Source organism: Pseudorca crassidens, chromosome 7 (genome assembly GCF_039906515.1).
Source record: "Pseudorca crassidens isolate mPseCra1 chromosome 7, mPseCra1.hap1, whole genome shotgun sequence".
Lineage (NCBI taxonomy): Eukaryota > Metazoa > Chordata > Mammalia > Artiodactyla > Delphinidae > Pseudorca > Pseudorca crassidens.
The window spans coordinates 80,139,454-80,156,627 of record NC_090302.1 but is presented as its reverse complement, the minus strand read 5'-3'; the positions used below and the strand labels follow the sequence as shown (position 1 = coordinate 80,156,627).

General features: G+C 50.0%; 2 protein-coding genes across 20 annotated transcripts in view; one reads left to right on the top strand and one right to left on the bottom strand.

The window, feature by feature from the left end:
• BAG1 (BAG cochaperone 1) overlaps nucleotides 1-17,174 on the top strand; it is a 57,489-nt gene that overhangs the window by 15,027 nt on the left and 25,288 nt on the right. For 2 of the 10 annotated variants that reach the window (XR_010945066.1, XR_010945064.1), the window contains exons 6-11: nucleotides 871-933; nucleotides 1,458-1,548; nucleotides 6,797-6,836; nucleotides 13,778-13,986; nucleotides 14,827-14,891; nucleotides 16,327-16,410. Coding sequence is in view for 4 of the 10 variants with exons in the window: in XM_067744593.1 (XP_067600694.1) it covers nucleotides 17-310 (294 nt within the window). In the remaining 6 variants the exon portion in view is untranslated. Of the gene's footprint in view, nucleotides 1-16; nucleotides 815-870; nucleotides 934-1,457; nucleotides 1,549-6,796; nucleotides 7,603-13,772; nucleotides 13,987-14,826; nucleotides 14,892-15,838; nucleotides 16,411-17,174 lie in introns of those variants that run through there. The other 8 variants (XR_010945069.1, XR_010945067.1, XR_010945065.1 and 5 more) reach the window with 8 other exon arrangements.
• LOC137227941 (uncharacterized) overlaps nucleotides 4,734-17,174 on the bottom strand; it is a 78,003-nt gene continuing 65,562 nt past the window's right edge. For 6 of the 10 annotated variants that reach the window (XR_010945077.1, XR_010945075.1, XR_010945072.1 and 3 more), the window contains 2 exons: nucleotides 8,210-8,322; nucleotides 4,734-6,792 (listed from right to left, as the gene is read on the bottom strand). Coding sequence is in view for 1 of the 10 variants with exons in the window: in XM_067744597.1 (XP_067600698.1) it covers nucleotides 8,312-8,322 (11 nt within the window). In the remaining 9 variants the exon portion in view is untranslated. Of the gene's footprint in view, nucleotides 6,793-8,209; nucleotides 8,323-17,174 lie in introns of those variants that run through there. The other 4 variants (XR_010945070.1, XR_010945078.1, XR_010945079.1 and 1 more) reach the window with 4 other exon arrangements.

Below are 17,174 nucleotides of genomic sequence, written 5' to 3'. Positions count from 1 at the left end.
AGTTTCACTCTTTCAGTATCGCACTCACTGCCTGAGGGTATTGAGCACCTATTGCGTACCAGACACTGCTAGGTCTTTGGTGAATACACAGAAAGGTAAGATGGTTCCTGATTTCTCCTGTCCCACCAACATAGGGCTTTTGTCATATTATTTATGTATTTATTTATTTATTTTGGCCACGGCATGTGGGATCTTAGTTCCCCGATCAGGGATTGAACCCATGCCCCTGCATTGGGAGTGCAGAATCTTAACCACTGGACTGCCAGGGAAGTCCCTGTTATTTTTATTTATGTATGCCAGTAGCATCTAATCCTCAGGAAGCTGGGATGGTCCATGATCTCACGGTTAGAGAAACACAGGGCTTAACTTTCGTAACACATGTGTCTGACATTTCACTGAGCTCATTAACTGTACAGAATTCAGTCAGACCCAGCTCCTGTGAGGCTGTTGGGAATCATCGATGCCACGCTCCCTCTTAGAGATGACACAGTAATGATATCTCTAGCCTAAACTACTCTGCTTGGGATTCTTGGGGGGAGGTGGTAAAGAAGAAGCAAAAAAGCACTGTGCTTTTCCTGCCACCCTGAGCTCATGGTCCAGCCAGGGCACGGTATCCATGTACAGGAAACAGTGAGAGGACAAAGTCCATGTTATAGATCTATGGCCCCAACACCAAGAACAAAGGGAGCTTGTATAGGAGTGAGAGCCATGGGAAGGGCCATGTAGGGTACAGATCCAGGGAAGTGATTCCTGAAAATGCATGTCATTCACATTAGTGACCTGTGGCCTGTTCGGTATACTGTAGGTATTTCTGACGTGTTATGTCATTTTCACTGAGGATTATTTATACGTCAACTTATTCTTCCATAGGTTCTGCCAGAAAATTTCAAAGACAGTCGAATGAAAAGGAAGGGTTTGGTGAAAAAGATTCAGGTGAGTTGTGTGGTAGGGCATCACAAAGTGTAATGTGTTGGTGCATGTATCTGTTCAAAGTAGGGTAGAGTACAAGTGTGGTGTGGCCTCTCTTTGGTTGTTACATCTCAGCATGAACCCAGAACCTAAGAGAAGAGCTCCTTTCGTGTCCCTGTAATTAAATTTGGATTTAAACTAATTGAGAAGGAAGATGGCTGGAGAGCAGATAGGGCTGACATGTTATACTGATCCGATGGACAGGACCCCCTGAAATCGTGCAGTTGCAGTGGCCTGGCTTCCTGTCCTCAGCACCGTTTGGGGGTTGTTGGCATAGAGCACTGTCAGAAGCCCTGGTCCTGTGCTTCCTCTACCTCCCCCTCCTTCCTCTGGAGTCCAGGCCATCTCCATCCCTGCACACCTGTTTCAGCCTGAGTCAGTCGCCCAGGGGTTCCCCAGAGTGGCTGGGCAAAGAGCCTTTTGCAGGTGGGGCTGGCAGGGGTGCCTGGCCCCGAGTGGGCCCTTACTGCTCTGCATTTACCTTGTAGGCGTTCCTAGCTGCATGTGATACAGTGGAGCAGAGCATCTGCCAGGAGATGGAGCGACTGCAGGCCACTAACTTGGCCTTGGCTGACTGAGGTGAGGTGGAGAAGGCTGCGCTGCCTTGAAGAACAGCTCCACCAGCTCTGCACTCTCTGGAACAGAAGTTACGTGCTTTCCCCGGGGCTGCTGGGGACAACTGGCTGATTGAAAGTTTTCCTTCTCTTATACCTGCTCTCAGTGAACACTTGTCTGTGCAATCTTAGCGCACCTGTCAGTTTCTCATTCCGTCTGTGTATATCTGTGCTGTCCAGCAGCCCACCTTGTCTGGAGAGGGCCTCCTCTGCCCAAGTCTTCCCAGCTTTTTTGACCTTTGGATGCTTTCTTTGGGCTGGTGAGAGCTCTCATTTGTCCTGGGGTAGTTCTGGGTTTATCAGCTATCCTGTCTTCAGATACATGAGGCCTTTTTGCCCTTATGATCCCATAGTCCCATCTGTGTAAACCAGAATCACCAGGAGGCTACATCTGGTCAGGAATGTTAGGAATGGCTGAGAACAGGTGTTTGGCACACAGGTAGTCCAAGTATCTCTCATTGTGACCTAATTCTGGAACAGCTGGCTGGGTTGTGGGTTCATAGACCCTGTCTTCACCCCCCAGTGACCCTGACCAGTCACAGGCCGTGAGGTCTCGGGGCCGCTCCTGGACTGGGGCCTGTGGTTGATCCATGGGCTTCCTTGTCCCCAAGCAGATCTCTAGGAGGTTACAGCCCAGAGTTGACTAAGTCTCTGCTCAAAACCGGGTCACAACCATGGCTTGGGAGGGGCAGAGAAGAGAGACAGAGTGAATAATAAAGCAGGCAGGTAGTGAGGGCCACCATAAACTTCTCAGGAGTTCCTTCAAAGGCATTTCTGTTAACCGTACCCTTCTGAGATCTACATGTCCTTCGAGTTCTTCGAGGCTGTTTTTGTCTGTTTTGTGGCCTTTTTCCCCTTCATTGTTATTTAAAAAATAAAACAGTTTATATATACGTCAGCAAGCAGAAGAGTGTTTAGACTTTTTTTTCCTTTTGGTAGATGAAGTATGGGAAGCAAAAGCCTTCTGAGGTTCTAGTCTAGTTATGTTATAAAGTTGAGAGTGGCCCTGTGTGCTGGAATGCTTAAACAGGTCAGCGGCCATCACCCCATTTTTTCACACAGTGCCCAGGAGACAGGCTTCCAACAGGCCACTCTGAGGTCAACCTTCTTTGGCAGAGAGGGAGTCTGTGAAGTCCCAGGCATTTAGGGCTGCATGGGTGGGACTAGGACAAGGTGGTGGTTAGGGGTGGACAAGTGGACGAGGCTTGGGGCCCGGCCCGTCCACCCCCAGCTTTAATCAGAGCAGTCCAGTATTTCTCTGTTTCTAGGTAGTAGCTGTGTGGCCTTGAGCCCCAGCACGTTCCTGTGTGCCAGATACCACTCTAAGTTCTTGAGGTGTATTGGTCATTTAATCCTTACACAATCTAGGAGGTAGACAGATACTATCCCTGTTTTATAGATGAGCTCAGGTAATTTGCTCACAATCACAGAGTAAGTGACAAAGCCAGGACACAAACTGGGTAGCTTGAGTCCGAGCCTAAGTCCTTAATCTCTGCCAGTTTGCCTCCCAACTAACATGGGGTTGCTCACACCCTCTCATTTTCTCTTTTTCTTCTATTTATCTCCCATGTTGGCCTCTGCAGCTCCCCTCTGGCCCTCTCCAGTTCATTCTCCACAGAGCAGCTGAGTGATCATGAAGTACACAAATTACCATGTCAGTCCCCTGCTTAAAAACCTCAGAGGCCAAGGTCCGTACCCTGCTCCCTTCTCATCTCGGGCCACTCTCCTGTTTGTTCTCTGCTGTCAGCCACTCTGGTCTAGTTCTGGCCTTCAGGTGCTCTGTGCCCTCTCCCGCCCTGGGGTCTTTGCAGACGCTGTTCCTCTGCTTGGACAGCTCCACGCCATCCTTCCCCTTCCCCTACCCCTGTGCTAGGCGACTCCTGTTCATGCTTCAGAACGTAAACGTCTCTTCATGGAGAAACCTCACCTACTACTGTCTGAGAACATCAAGCCTCCAGGTGATATCCTCTCACAGTTTGTCATGACTTTTTACGATAAACAGCGTTTATCATGGTCTATGATGATTTATTTATGGGATTATTTGATTAATATTTGCCTTTATGCTAGACTGTGAGTTTCTTGGGTTAAGGAGCTTCTTTGTCTTGTTAACAGTGTATTTCAAGCAGATTGTCTGGTTTATATTAGATGCTCAATAAATATTTGGAGAATGAATGAATGTTGACCGCACACATTAATAGTGAAATTTCCACTGCTGCACTCACCCACTGAAGCTCCGTCAGCACTGGGATTTATAGCATCTGCTAGCCACTGTCTTATTTAAGGGTGGGCTGCCCAGCACATGTGCAGGGTAGTAACACGGCCCACTCACATAGATCTGCACATCTACAGGGCATCTCTGCCTATGAACAGGGAAAGAGTACACCTCAGTTGCCCACTTGCGCATAACATGATCAGTCCTGCCGCAGGGGAACAAATGGGGCTCTGTGATCCCACAAACATCCTTCAGCCTCACAGAGTTGGAAGAATTCTCCCACACGTTTTCTGTTCAGTCAATTATTTCTGCTTATCCTTCGAGGCACAGCTTAAAGTTTATCCCCTCAGGCTTCCCTGGTGGCGCAGTGGTTGAGAGTCCGCCTGCCGATGCAGGGGATGTAGGTTTGTGCCCCGGTCCGGGAAGATCCCACATGCCGCAGAGCGGCTGGGCCTGTGAGCCATGGCCACTGAGCCTGCGTGTCCGGAGCCTGTGCTCTGCAATGGGAGAGGCCACAACAGTGAGAGGCCCGCGTACCGCAAAAAAAAAAAAAAAAAAAAATTTTATCCCCTCTGAGAAGCCCTTCTTCATCTGGTAGTCAGGACTCTTAGTTGAAAACACCACAAACCTATTCCAGAGAGATTGTTGAAATAGAAAATTTGTTGGTAGGATGTTATCTCATGTAACTTTGGGAAGTTCAAGGGCAGTTGGGCTCCAGGAACACAAATGCTGCCTGAAATTTCTGTCTGTATCTCATTGCATGTCACTACCAGAGAGGAACTGCCTCTGTTTCCTTCTTTCTTTTTTCTTTTTTCTTTCTTTCTTTCTCTCTCTCTCTTCCTCTCCCCCTCCCCCTCCCCCTCCCCCCTCCCCCTCCCCTCCCCCTCCCCCCTCCCCTCCCCTCCCCCTCCCCTCTCCCCCTCCCCCTCCCCCTCTCCCTCTCTTTCTTTCTTTCTTTCTTTCTTTCTTTCTTTCTTTCTTTCTTTCTTTCTTTCTTTCTTTCTTATCTTTATTGGAGTATAATTGTTTTACATTGGTGTGCGTTTTCTTATTTCTGATTTGAAAAATCTGGAGAATAATCTTCTGGCCAATCAGCAGTGGCCATGCCAGCAGGGTCACATGCCATAGACAGGCCTTTGGGACCCACACTTACATTTCAGGGTGCTTCCCAGAGACAGGGCCACAGTTTCCATATCTGTAAAGTAGGGAATTAGGTCTTTCTTTCTGTGTGGTGTTCTGGCACATTGCTCAGGCTTAACCTTTGTGATTCCTCATCATGTGAGTGGAAGCCTGGGAGGGGAGGGTCACTGAGGAGAAGCTTGGCTGAGCTCTGCCACTTGGGTCTAAGAGGGGCTTCCCACTTAGGGCAGAGACTTAGATGTCACCAATATCCACTCTTCCTACACTAAGTGAACTACTAATTTGCAGCTTAATACGTGGCCAACCAGATAAAATAATATTTCCCAGTCTTTTTGCACTAGCATGGCGAAGAGACTACATTTTAGCCAATGGGTTGTGTGTACATCTTAGGGAAGCATCGTCAGATGCAGTAGAGTGCCCCTTCCCCGTCTCTGTGGGCTGAGTGTAGACATGATGGTTGGAATTGAAGCGGCTATTCGGACATTGGGGTGGAAACTGATAAGGATAGCAGAGTATAATATAAAAGGAACATGAAGTTAGCATACTACATAGGTCTGTGTGTGAGAGAAATTAACTTCTATCTGTTTAAGCCACTGTTATTTTGGCTTTTTGGTCTCTCACAGCCAGACTTAATCCTATACCAACCCTATGCAGGTGGGAAACAAGTTTCTATTGTCAATAGCCGTAGAAGCGCCTTACAGGTGACCTCTCAGTCCCTGCTACCTGCAGACCTATCAGCAACAATTCCTGCCCAGGTTCCCATTTCAGTGGTCCAGGGAATGCTGGTTCCTGTCCTCCTAGCCCCCACTTTCCTCCCAGTGTGTGTTTTCCCACCGAGCATTTCCTGCTCCAGCTGCCTGCCCTGGAGCAGGAATCTGAGTCTGTGTGACCCTGCTGCCGCCTGCCAGGCCCCTCTCCACACTCTTCTGCCCACCACCTCCACCACTACCAAAAGGCTCCTCCTGTAAGCTTTGGCCAAGAGCGGGTATCTGACATATACCACAGGCTGGGATCTCTGTCTATGGTGGGATTTCCCAATGCTACGTGTCCCTGTGGGCCATTGTGTGAGTGCCTGTGAGCTGTGTGTGTCCAATGTCAACATATTTAACAACCAGTCAGAATGGACGTTGACCAAAAGAGAAGAGCAGGGTCTGGACATGATCCTGCTATGGTGGCCAGGGTGCAGGGGGACACTTAAGGGCTTGGGTCAGCACCTGTTGTCAACAATTATAGACCTGGTTCAGTATTGTAATAAGCAGTCAGATGTATGATGAATACCACCTGAATATCAGCCATGATAGTGTCGACATGTGGCGGGGGCGGTCTGTGTGTGTGTGTGTGTGAGTGAGATTTGGGGTGCTGGTACAGCCCAGGGAGAAAACTATGAGGGGTGTGGGACCCTCCCAAAGGCTGTTCGAGGCTGGGCCTTGCAGTGGCAGAGGGTACAGATTTCACTTAGGTTCTTGACCTCAGTGACAGGCCAGGCTGGGGCACACAGGAGCACTGCATAGAGCCCTGGGGACAGGGACTGACTCTCAGAGTCGTGACCCCCTCGAGAAGGCAGAAGATGCCTGGGACCTCTAGGGGAACATGTGACAGGGTTGAGGAGCATCAGAGTGATGGAGAGGACATCAGATTCAGAGTAGGGAGGACAGCAAAATTCCCCCCTATGCCAGCCTCCTCCCCAGGATCCCCACAGACACTGACCTGCTTGGCCAGGTTGTGCTGAATCTTTTATTTCATGTCACATCCTCTCCATGCCCACCACGGTTCTCCAGCCTGAAGCTTCATGGCTCAAGGGGCTCCTGTGGGGTTAGCATTTGCCATCGTTCATGATCTGGATGTCCTGTCTTTTTTCTAGGATCACAGCAGACAAGGATGAGGCCACCTCCTCAGGAACCGTAATGTACCCTTCAGGAACCCTGGCCCAGTCCAGACCCGCTGCTGAGCTCTGCCCACCCACCCAGTGTACAGTGCGGGGGAGGTCCCAGGGCTCCCTGGGCATATCCTTCTACAGCTTTTCCCTCTGTACACCCTCCCCTGGGGCAGTTTCAGCTTCCTGGGCTTTCAACCACCTCTGCATGCTGTTGGCCACAAATCTGTCTCTGGCCTGGACCTCTGTCTTAGACTCCAGGCCTGTTCATGTGATTGTCCATTGTACATCGCCGCTGGGTTGTCCCAGAGGCTCCACTGTCCACGAACATCATCACCTCACAAACCTGCCACGCACACCCTGCCCCCTGCCACATGACACCACCAGCCACCCAAGCCTACAAGTTAGAAACCAGCATGTTGCTCTTGCTTCCTTCCTGCCTGTCAACCCCTCACATCCAATCTCACAGCTTGTCGATTCTACTCCCAATGTAACCATGAGCCTTTAATTATCATGATTGTTTTCCAAGTTAGGACACTGTCCATCTGTCTAGAGTATTGCAGCTTCCAAAGACTTTCTTCTCTTCTGTGTTCTCACTTAGCTCTGGCCGGCTCAAGGTCTTATGAATGAAGAAATGAGACCAAATAGGAGATCCGATGTACCAAGGTCATGTTCCAGCCCTGCTTGCTCTAGACTCATTTCTTGCCTCTCCCCCATTCTCCTTTAAATGAGAATGTCCTCCACCATACCCACCTTCTTATATTTCCTCAAATATAAACTTTCTTTCCCTTCTAGATCTTTCCAAACTCATTTCTCTACTTGGAATTACCTTCCCTTGTTTCTTCTTTTTCCTACCTAGTTTCTACTTATCCCTCAGGGCTGAGCTGAGGTGTCGCCTCCCCTGGGAAGTCTTCCCTGCCTTGTCCTTGCCTGGTACCCACAGTACCCTGTGCGCCCCCATCTGGGCCTTTAGCATTCTGTGCTGCTGTTGGCTGACCTTCAGCTTGGCTTCCCCCTTAGACTGACTGTTTGCCCCAGGAGCCGGTAATGCTGTCTAGCTTATTATGCCCTGTTGTATCCCCAGTGCCCGGCACACAGTAGGTGTTCAATAAATAATTGTTGACTGGAGGAATAAATGAACAAATAAGGTCACCTAGTCAGTCGGGGGCAGAACAAGGAAAAGAGCCCAGAGTTTCTACCCGAACCCTGAACCCCCAACCAGTGGGACTTTCTGCTTGGAACTTGCACTCACTCTGTTACGGGCAAATGTTGGAGGACTCTTCCCAGGCCAAGTGTGAGTGAAGGAAGAAGCAGGTCAAGACCTGCTCCTTTCAGACTCATATGCACCACAGATGGGGCCCACCCAAGCCAACCCAGGGGAAGGTGGGGGGGTGGACTTACATGCGAGCCAAGCAGAGCTTGCATTCACTGTCATACGTGACCCCGTCAGTGCCACAAACTGGGTCATATATCTAGGGGCAGACTGGAGATTCTGCCATGTGCTCACAGATGGGCTGTGGAAGAGAGGAAGGGGGAGGCGCTCAGGGATTCGGAAGCAGAGAGGAGGGAACTGGGGGCTCTGCTTGCAGCCAGGCGGGGATCTCCACGGAGGAACCAGATTCAAGAAGGCCCCAGTGTGGGTCCAAAGAGCATGAAACCAACCACTCAGGGCCCTTTGGCACGTTTGCTTATGTGTGTGTACACGACCGTGGACCGTGGGTGTGTACGTAAGTGTGTACCTATATCTGCTGAGCCCAAGTATGCGGGCATCCAGGTGAGTGCCTGTCTTTATGGGCTCACACACTCCTCACGGGGTCTAATAGAACCCTGCTGCTGGTCCTATTGAGGACCCCGGGAGACGGAACCATCCATCATTCCTAGGAGGCCCCGCCTCCCTGGGGGCTCCTGAACTCACCCTGGCCCGCATGACCTATCAGGCCCCTAGTATGAGAAGGCTGGAGAAATGGGACTTAATTGAAGCTCAGTCTGAAAGGGTTTCAAGCCAGCCCTGAGGTCAGGGTCAGAATTGGGTCAGGACTAGGATTGGGGTCTGGGGTAGGGATATGGTGAGGGGGGCAGTGCCCTGCAGCAGTGAAGGCCCCAGGCCTGAGAGACCTGAGCTCTGCACTGATTAGCCGTGAATCTTTGGCAAAGCGGGTGGGCCTGCTCAGCCTGGAAGGGCTAACCTGGGGAGCATGCATGCTCAGGAGGCCACCCTGGCCACTGCGGAGCCATTGAAGTTGTATGAGCAGGAGTGTAAAGAAGAAGAAGCCCGGTTTCCCAGCATGGATGAGAGGGCTCCCCTCTGCAGAAGGAAGGCCAGATCAGCAGCCCTGAGGCCAGAACTGCAAGCAGCTGCCTTAGCATTCTTGAGAAAATGAACTTTGCTGCCGACACTGGCACTTCTGAAAGGCAAAGAAGCAAGAATTAGGTGATACTGGCTCTAGGCCCCAGGTCCAGGGGCCTGAGGACAGCTTCTTTGGGGCATCTGTCCAGCCACCACCCCATCTGGAATTCCTCAAGGAAAGGTAGTGAGTCACCAGAGAGGGGCTCCCAGAAAGCTCATGTGACCTTGTATTATAAGAACTGAGACAGAAAGTCTAGAATTAGGGAGATCAAAGTCCAGCCTGTTCGTTATTAGTTAGATCCCACTGGGATTGTTATATTCCATATAATAGCAATGAAAATAATTCAGTTACTGTGTACCAGGCCATGACAACACGTGATCTTGACTGCTATTCACAGCTTTCTCAAGCCTGTGTAACAGGCAGGAGAGGAAGCAGTGGTCTGCGACCCCCAGAGGCACTCATTTCCTCAGCTGCCAGGAGTATTGGCTGCTCACGGCAGAGTCCTTTTCTGGGAATTACCCTCAGAGAATGGAGGTGCCTTGCCCAAGGTCGCATTCCCTACCCAGAAACAGCTCGCATCCAATGTCAGCGTGATGTGGGTACAACGGTCTGAACTACTCCTCTCTACTCAGAATGATGCTAATGGGCCATCCCAGCTCTACTACATCACAGTCAACATCCCTCATCCCTCATAGGTGTTACCCCGTGAGCACTCCCCAGAGTCTGCTTCCCGGGAAACTTGACTAACTTACGAAAGAGGCTCACAGGTAAAGCAACACAGTTTGTTAAGGGCAGAGCTTGGATTTGCACATGGATCTGTCACTCCACACACGCAGTCATGCCCCATGGCCCCTTGAGTTCTGGACGCACTTCTTACAGGACATGAGCAAATTGTGATGTGACTGGCGAGTGTGACAGGTGGATGAGGGAACGGGATCTGTATTTAAGACCACAGGTGTAAGAAAAGGTATCCATGTAAGTTGAAGAAGGGCGGGCTGCTTCCTGAAGTCTCTGAAGGGCTGTCATGGGGCCATGGGAGAGATGAGCTATTCTCAGCCTCACAGGGCAGAGCTCATCTGCGTGAGGAGGCTGCAAAGAAGCAGGTGTGGGTTCCAGAATTTTCTCTCAGTGGGAGCTATGCCTTAATGAAGGAGGCTGTCTCCAGAAGTGGAGAGCTCTCTATCGCTAGAGGTGGGCGAGGCGCTGTGGTTTTAGCTTTTCCTGGAGATGCTATTACAAGAGATTTCCAAGGCAGAGAGGAAGAAGGGAACCAAAACTGACCTCTGATGCACTGTTGAAGTGTCAACATGCAAATCTACCCTTGTCACCACACTGCTCAAAACCCTTCCATATCATAATCACCCAAACTGGAAATTATCCAAATGTCCATCAACAGGCAAATGGATAAACTGTGATACACAGTACAGTACAATACAACTCAACAATGAAAAGCCAATAGGGCTTCCCTGGTGGTGCAGTGGTTAAGAATCCGCCTGCCAGTGCAGGGGACACAGGTTCGAGCCCTGGTCCGGGAAGATCCCACATGCCACGGAGCATCTAAGCCCGTGTGCCACAACTACTGAGCCTGTGCTCTAGAGCCTGCAAGCCACAACTACTGAAGCCCGCATGCCTAGAGCCCGTGCTTCACAACAAGAGAAGGCACCACAGCGAGAAGCCCGCGCACCGCAACAAAGAGTAGCCCCCGCTCGCTGCAACTAGAGAAAGCCCGCGTGCAGCAACAAAGACCCAACGAAGCCATAAATTAATTAATTAATTAATAAACCCCAACAATCCAATAACTGATAACATGCAACACCATGGCTGAATCTCAAAAACACGCCTAAGAAGCCAGACACAAAAGACTCCACACTGTATGGTTTCATCTGTGTGACATTCTAGAGCAGGCAAACTAATGTATGGTGGAAAAAAGTCAGAGCTGTGGTTACCTCTGGGGCAGGGGTGGGGTAGGGGCAGGGATTGACTGACATGAAGGAAATTTCTGGAATGATGGAACTGTTCTGTATCTTGGTAAGGGTCTGGGTTACACAGGTATATGCCTCATCAAAACTCATTGAATAGGGGCTTCCCTGGTGGCGCAGTGGTTGAGAGTCTGCCTGCCGATGCAGGGGACACGGGTTTGTGCCCCGGTCCGGGAAGATCCCACATGCCGCGGAGCGGCTGGGCCCGTGAGCCATGGCCGCTGAGGCTGTGCGTCCGGAGCCTGCGCTCCGCAAAAGGGGGGGGCCACAGCGGTGAGAGGCCCGCGTACTGCAAAAAAAAAAAAAAAAAAACCTCATTGAATAGGATTCATTGAGTGATAAGACTTGTACCTTTCATGGTGCATAATTGTTAGCGGGGGAGAAAAAGCATTAAAAAAATAATAATAAAGCCCTTCCAAGGCTCCCTATTGTGACCACTAAGCCTCTTCATCTTATGTTTAGGGCACCGCGTGAGCTGACCCCAAACTTCCCCTGGGCTCACTTCCTCGTACACCTCCCCATGCCCCTATGCCCCCGCCATTCCTCTCTGCTCACTCTTCTGGAACAAGCTCTGTGTTGGCTTATGCTGGTCCCTCTGCCTGAAATGTCCCTATTCTCCTTCTCCTCCTATTGAGTCAGACCCTCCTTTCAAGACACAGACCACCTCCCAGTGAAGTATTCCCTGATATCCCCCAGGGCTTCCTGAGCAGGCCTGGACTTAGGCTTCTGTTTTAGTCCGTCTGGGCTGCTATAACAAAAATAGCATAAACTGGGTGGCTTATCAACAAACGTTTATTACTCATACTTTTGGAGACTGGAAGTCTAAGGTCATGGTGCCGGCAAACTTGGTGTCTGGCAAGAACCCTCTTCCTGGTTAGTAGTCGGTGCCTTCTCACTGTGTCCTCACGTGGTGAAGGGGTGAAGGAGCTCTCTGGGGCCTCGTTTATAAGGGCACCAATCCCATTCATGTGGACTCTGGCTTCATGACCTAATCACCCCCAAAATGTCCCACCACCCAATACTATCACCTTGGGAGTTAGAATCTCAACATATGAATTTGGGGGGGCCACAAGCAGCTAGACCCTAGTAGCTTCTTTCACACCACCATGTGCTCACCCACTCACCGGGTCACTCTTGCCGGGCCTGAGTGCCTTGGGGTTCCTTTGTCTCTGCCTCCAAGTGGCAATGCCCTTCACACAGTAAGTGTCCAGGATTTGACCACTAATGTGCATTGTGGGGGAGAAGTTCAGAACTTCTCTGGTGTCAGAGTTTCTTCCTGGATGATGTGGGAAGTTGCATTTACCCCCAGACTGCCCTTGACCTTGGCCCAGTGTGCCCCTTCCTCACACAGCCCAGGCAGGAATCTGCAATGGGCAAAAGGACTCTCTTTAGGGCAGCCTCTTCAGTGTTCCCAACAAAAGAGCTGCTGATGGAATGGATGCCAGGCTGGGAGTAAGCAGGCTGTGCCAGGCCAGAGTCTGCAGACCCATTCTCTATTGTGTCAGCTCCTAGTCTATGACCCCAGCTGGGGAAATGGGTTTGAGACTGGCCATGAGGCCAATGTCCCTGGGGTCCTGCTGGGCTTTGCTCTGTAACATCATGACTTTGTCCAGGTGTGTCCTAAATAGTCTCCCTGCTTCCCCTTTTAGTCTGTTCTCAACTTAGCAACCAGAGCAAACCTTTTAACACATAACTCTGCTCATTACACTTCAGTGTCTCCCATTTCACTCAAAGGAAAAGCCATGCCCTCACATTGACCTCCAATGCCTTACCCAATATAGTTCCCAGTTGCCTGTATCATCTCTTCTCCTATCTCTCTGCACCCTGCCCCTCACTCTCTTCTAGCCCCGCTGGCCTCCTTGCCGTACCTCAAACGCTCCAGACGTGCTCCTACCTCAGGGCCTTTGCACTGCCTGTTCCCTCTGCCTGGAACCCACTTCTCTTAGATACCCCCATGGCTCACTCCTCTGCCTCCTTCAAGCTTTGCTCAAACATCAGCCTCTCAGAGAGAACTCCTCCTATTTAACATTGCAACCCCCTCTCAATCCCCATCACCCTGCCCGGTATTTTTTTCCTTAGGCTTTATCACCTTCTAACATACTGTTTAACATACATTGCACCTGTCTTGTTTATTGTTGGTTCCCCTCCCTCAAACCCCACTGGATTTAAAGACCTATCAGGACAGTTCTTTTTCTGGTGTGCTCACTGATAAGTTCTAAGGGCTCAGAACAATGCCTGATACCCAGCAGGTGCGAGACTGCAGAGGTGCCCTAGGCCCTGAGCAGGCCCCACTCCTGCGGGCATGTGTGTAGCCCAGGGCGAGGGCTCCCTTGTGCTCACAAGGCTGCTCTCAGCCCCACAACCACAGCCTGTCAGAGCAGATGGGAGCTCAGAGGACCCAGGCCAAGCTTTCTTCAGCACCCACCACCCTACAGCCACCAGACTTGCCTATCTCCCCAGAGATAAGACTTCTCTCTTCTGCCTCCCCGATCTCTAGCCCAGTAGCTGCTCAGTGCAGCTTTGAACTAGAACAACCTCCTACTTTATAGCTGGAGAAACAGAGTCCCCAAGAGGGGAGGGGACTTTTGCAATTCTGGGACAGGGTTAGGATTTGAACCCAGGTTTCTTTTCTCCTAGCCCAGTGTGCAGAAAGAAGGTATATGCAGAAAACCAAGGCCTTAGAGGGTGCTCCAGGCCCTGCCTCTGCTCCACGCAAGCTCACCTACCAACACCAAGCCCGAGAATCCAGGCTCTGCCTACTCACCCCTGCCCACAAGGAAGAGGGCAGCCAAGGCCAGGGTGACCACCCACAGGCGAACAGCCATGCTGATCCTGGGCTGACATGGCCTGAGTGAGCTGGGGCCTGGGCCAGGGACGATAGAGGCCTGTTTATAGTGCTGATCCCCACCCTTATCTTACCTGAGGCCAGATGGAGAGGCCGGAGGTGTCACCTATCTGCACCTTGGCATCTAGAAAGGGTTTGTTCTCTGCAGAGACGCTGAGCTTGTGGTGGCCTGGGGCGGGGGCTGGGCTATGGCCAGGAGATTTTGGAAGTGAGAAAAAGTTTGGACAACTTGCAAAGCTGACTCCAGACTGAGGGCTGAAGCAAGAGGCAGAGGGAAACAAGTAGAAAGACGAAGACAGGGGCTTCCCTCGTGGCGCAGTGGTTAAGAATCCGCCTGCCAATGCAGGGAACACGGGTTTGAGCCCTGGTCGGGGAAGATCCCATGTGCCATGGAGCAACTAAGCCCGTGCGCCACAACTACTGAAGCCTGCGCTCCTAGAGCCCGTGCTCCGCAACCAGAGAAGCCACTGCAATGAGATGCCTGCGCACTGCAACAAAGAGTATCCCCCACTCACCGCAACTAGAGAGAAAGCCTGTGCACAGAAACGAAGACCCAACACAGGCAAAAATAAATAAATAAAATAAATAAATTTATTTTTAAAAAAAGAGGAAAATAAAGAGAGACTAATTCAGAGAGACTGAGACAGAGATATCAAAAAGAAAACAAAAAAGCAGCAATTGGAAGGTGGTCAGAGGCAGAGAAAAGGGGCTGGAGTCATGGGTTCCTTTGGCCAGTGCTGACACTAACCAACTTCGTGAGCTCAGAAAAGCCGCTTTTGTTAAACTGGACCTCAGTTTACCCACCATAAAATGGGGAAGATAATTCTGGCTCTGTCTCCCTCCTAGGGCTGCTGTGAAGACGAGAGGTGGTGATAGCAGATGGGAAAACACTTTGCAGAGTATGAAATAAGGTATAAATAGAAATTATTCTTTTCATTTATTTTTATTTCTGTTTTTGCACCATGAAGAGGGTGCAACTGACAGAGGAAAAAAAAATAAAATAAAACATATTGTAAGGAAGATGCCCTCATGCTTTGCATGTAGTCTATGTTCTTTTACATTTAAATGGGTTAAATACAGATAAGATTCTGTTCAGGAAAAATCAATATCTAGGGGACTTCCTTGGTGGCGCAGTGTTTTAGAATCCGCCTGCCAATGTAGGGGACACGGGTTCGAGCCCTGGTTCAGGAAGATCCCACATGCCGCAGAGCAACTAAGCCCGTGAGCCACAACTACTGAAGCCTGCATGCCTAGAGCCCGTGCTCCACAAGAGAAGCCCCCGCTCGCCTCAACTAGAGAAAAGCCCGCGCACAGCAACGAAGACCCAACACACCCAAAATTAATTAATTAATTTTAAAATAAGAATTTAAAAAAGAAAAATCACTATCTAAAATTTCCCCTTACTTATACAGGTATATGACTAAGATATTTGGTTATCTGTTTTCAAAGAATTTTTTTTAATTAATTTATTTATTTTTGGCTGCATTTGCTGCGCACAGGCCCTCTCCAGCTGCGGCAGGCGGGAGCCACTCTTCGCTGCCGTGCGCGGGCCTCTCACTGCGGCGGTCTCTCCCATTGCGGAGCACGGGCTCCAGGAGCGCAGGCCTCAGGAGTCGTGGCCCGCGGGCCCAGGAGCTGTGGCTCGTGGGCTCCAGAGCGCAAGCCCAGCAGTTGTAGTGCATGGGCCCAGCCGCTCCGCCGCACGTGAGATCCTCCCGGACCAGGGCCGGAACCCCTGTGTCCTGCATTGGCAGGCTGATTCCCAACCACTGCACCACCAGGGAAGCCTCAAAGAATTTCAGATTATAAAGAGAATAACAAAATTTTATTTACCCATGCATTCCTCTAATTCGTTTAGATCCGTGATTTTCAGCTCCATCTGCAGATAAATTTCCCTGGGGAGAACTTTAAACTACAGATGCTGAGCCCTACTCTGAAATATTTGAATCAGTGTTTTGTTTTTTTAAAAAAAACCTTTTTACTTTGAATGATTTCAAGTCTACGAATAGGTTGTAAAAATAGTTAAATGAATTAATGGGAAGGATTCTTGTTCAAGAATAGCCCCTTTGGGGGCCACAGGCAGCCAGACAATCACCCTCACAGGCTGATAGAAGCCTGGGATCTACAGCCAAGCCCACCTGAGGTCCATAACTCAGCGTTGAGATCCTCCTGCCCCTTCTCAGGAATGCTTCTGAGGTGGAAGGACAGGTGGCAGATGTCCTTCCATTGCCCAGCTGGGCAGAGCAAATATTTAACCATGATTTCCTGCCCTAAGGTAAGAACGCCATCTCATAAAGGAAGGGGAATTTTAAAGGTCATCTAGGTTCTCTCTCCTCTTCCACTCAGACCTTCCTACAGCAGCCCCACCAAGAAGTCATTCATTCTCCAGTGATGGGGAGAAGTTTCATTGTTGGATGGGTTTTTCTTAAGGTTTGACTTCTTTTAATATTTTTAGTGAGGTATAGATGATGTAGAATGTTATATAAGTTTCAGGTGTACGACATAGTGATTCACAATTTTTAAAGTCTATACTCCACTTATAATTATTATAAAATGTTGGCTATATTCTCTGTGCTGTACAATATATCCCTGTAGCTTATTTATTTTATCCACAGTAGTTTGTACCTCTTAATCCCCTACCTGTATCATGCCACTCCCTTCCCTCTCCCCACTGGTAACCACTAGTTTGTTCTCTATATCTGTGAGTCAGTTTCTGTTTTCTTATGTTCATTAGTTTGTTTTATTTTTTAGATTGCACATATAAGTGATATCACACAGTATTTGTCTTCATTGTTGGATGGTTTTGAACGGAGCCCTTCCTCACACAAGAGATCTGCTTCCCTGTCTAGCTTCCTGTACCTGCATGAACCCCAGATGAGCACCTCCAGGCTGAGCAGGTCCAGCCCCTTGCCTGCCCCCACACTTGCTTTTGTTTTTTTTGGCTGCATGGCATGCGGGATCCTAGTTCCCCAACCAGGATCGAACGAGTGCCCCCTGCAGTGGAAGTGTGGAGTCTCAACCACTGGACCACAAGGGAAGTCCCCCCACCCTTGCATATGATGAAGCTCCTGGGTCTCTCAGCATTTCTCACCTGGTCCCCAGGTCTGTCTGCCAGTGTCCCAGGTTAGAGTGAGAAGGGGACAGAATGGAGCAAAGGAACTTGTCACCTCCCTTGTTTTGGACCTTAGACCTCT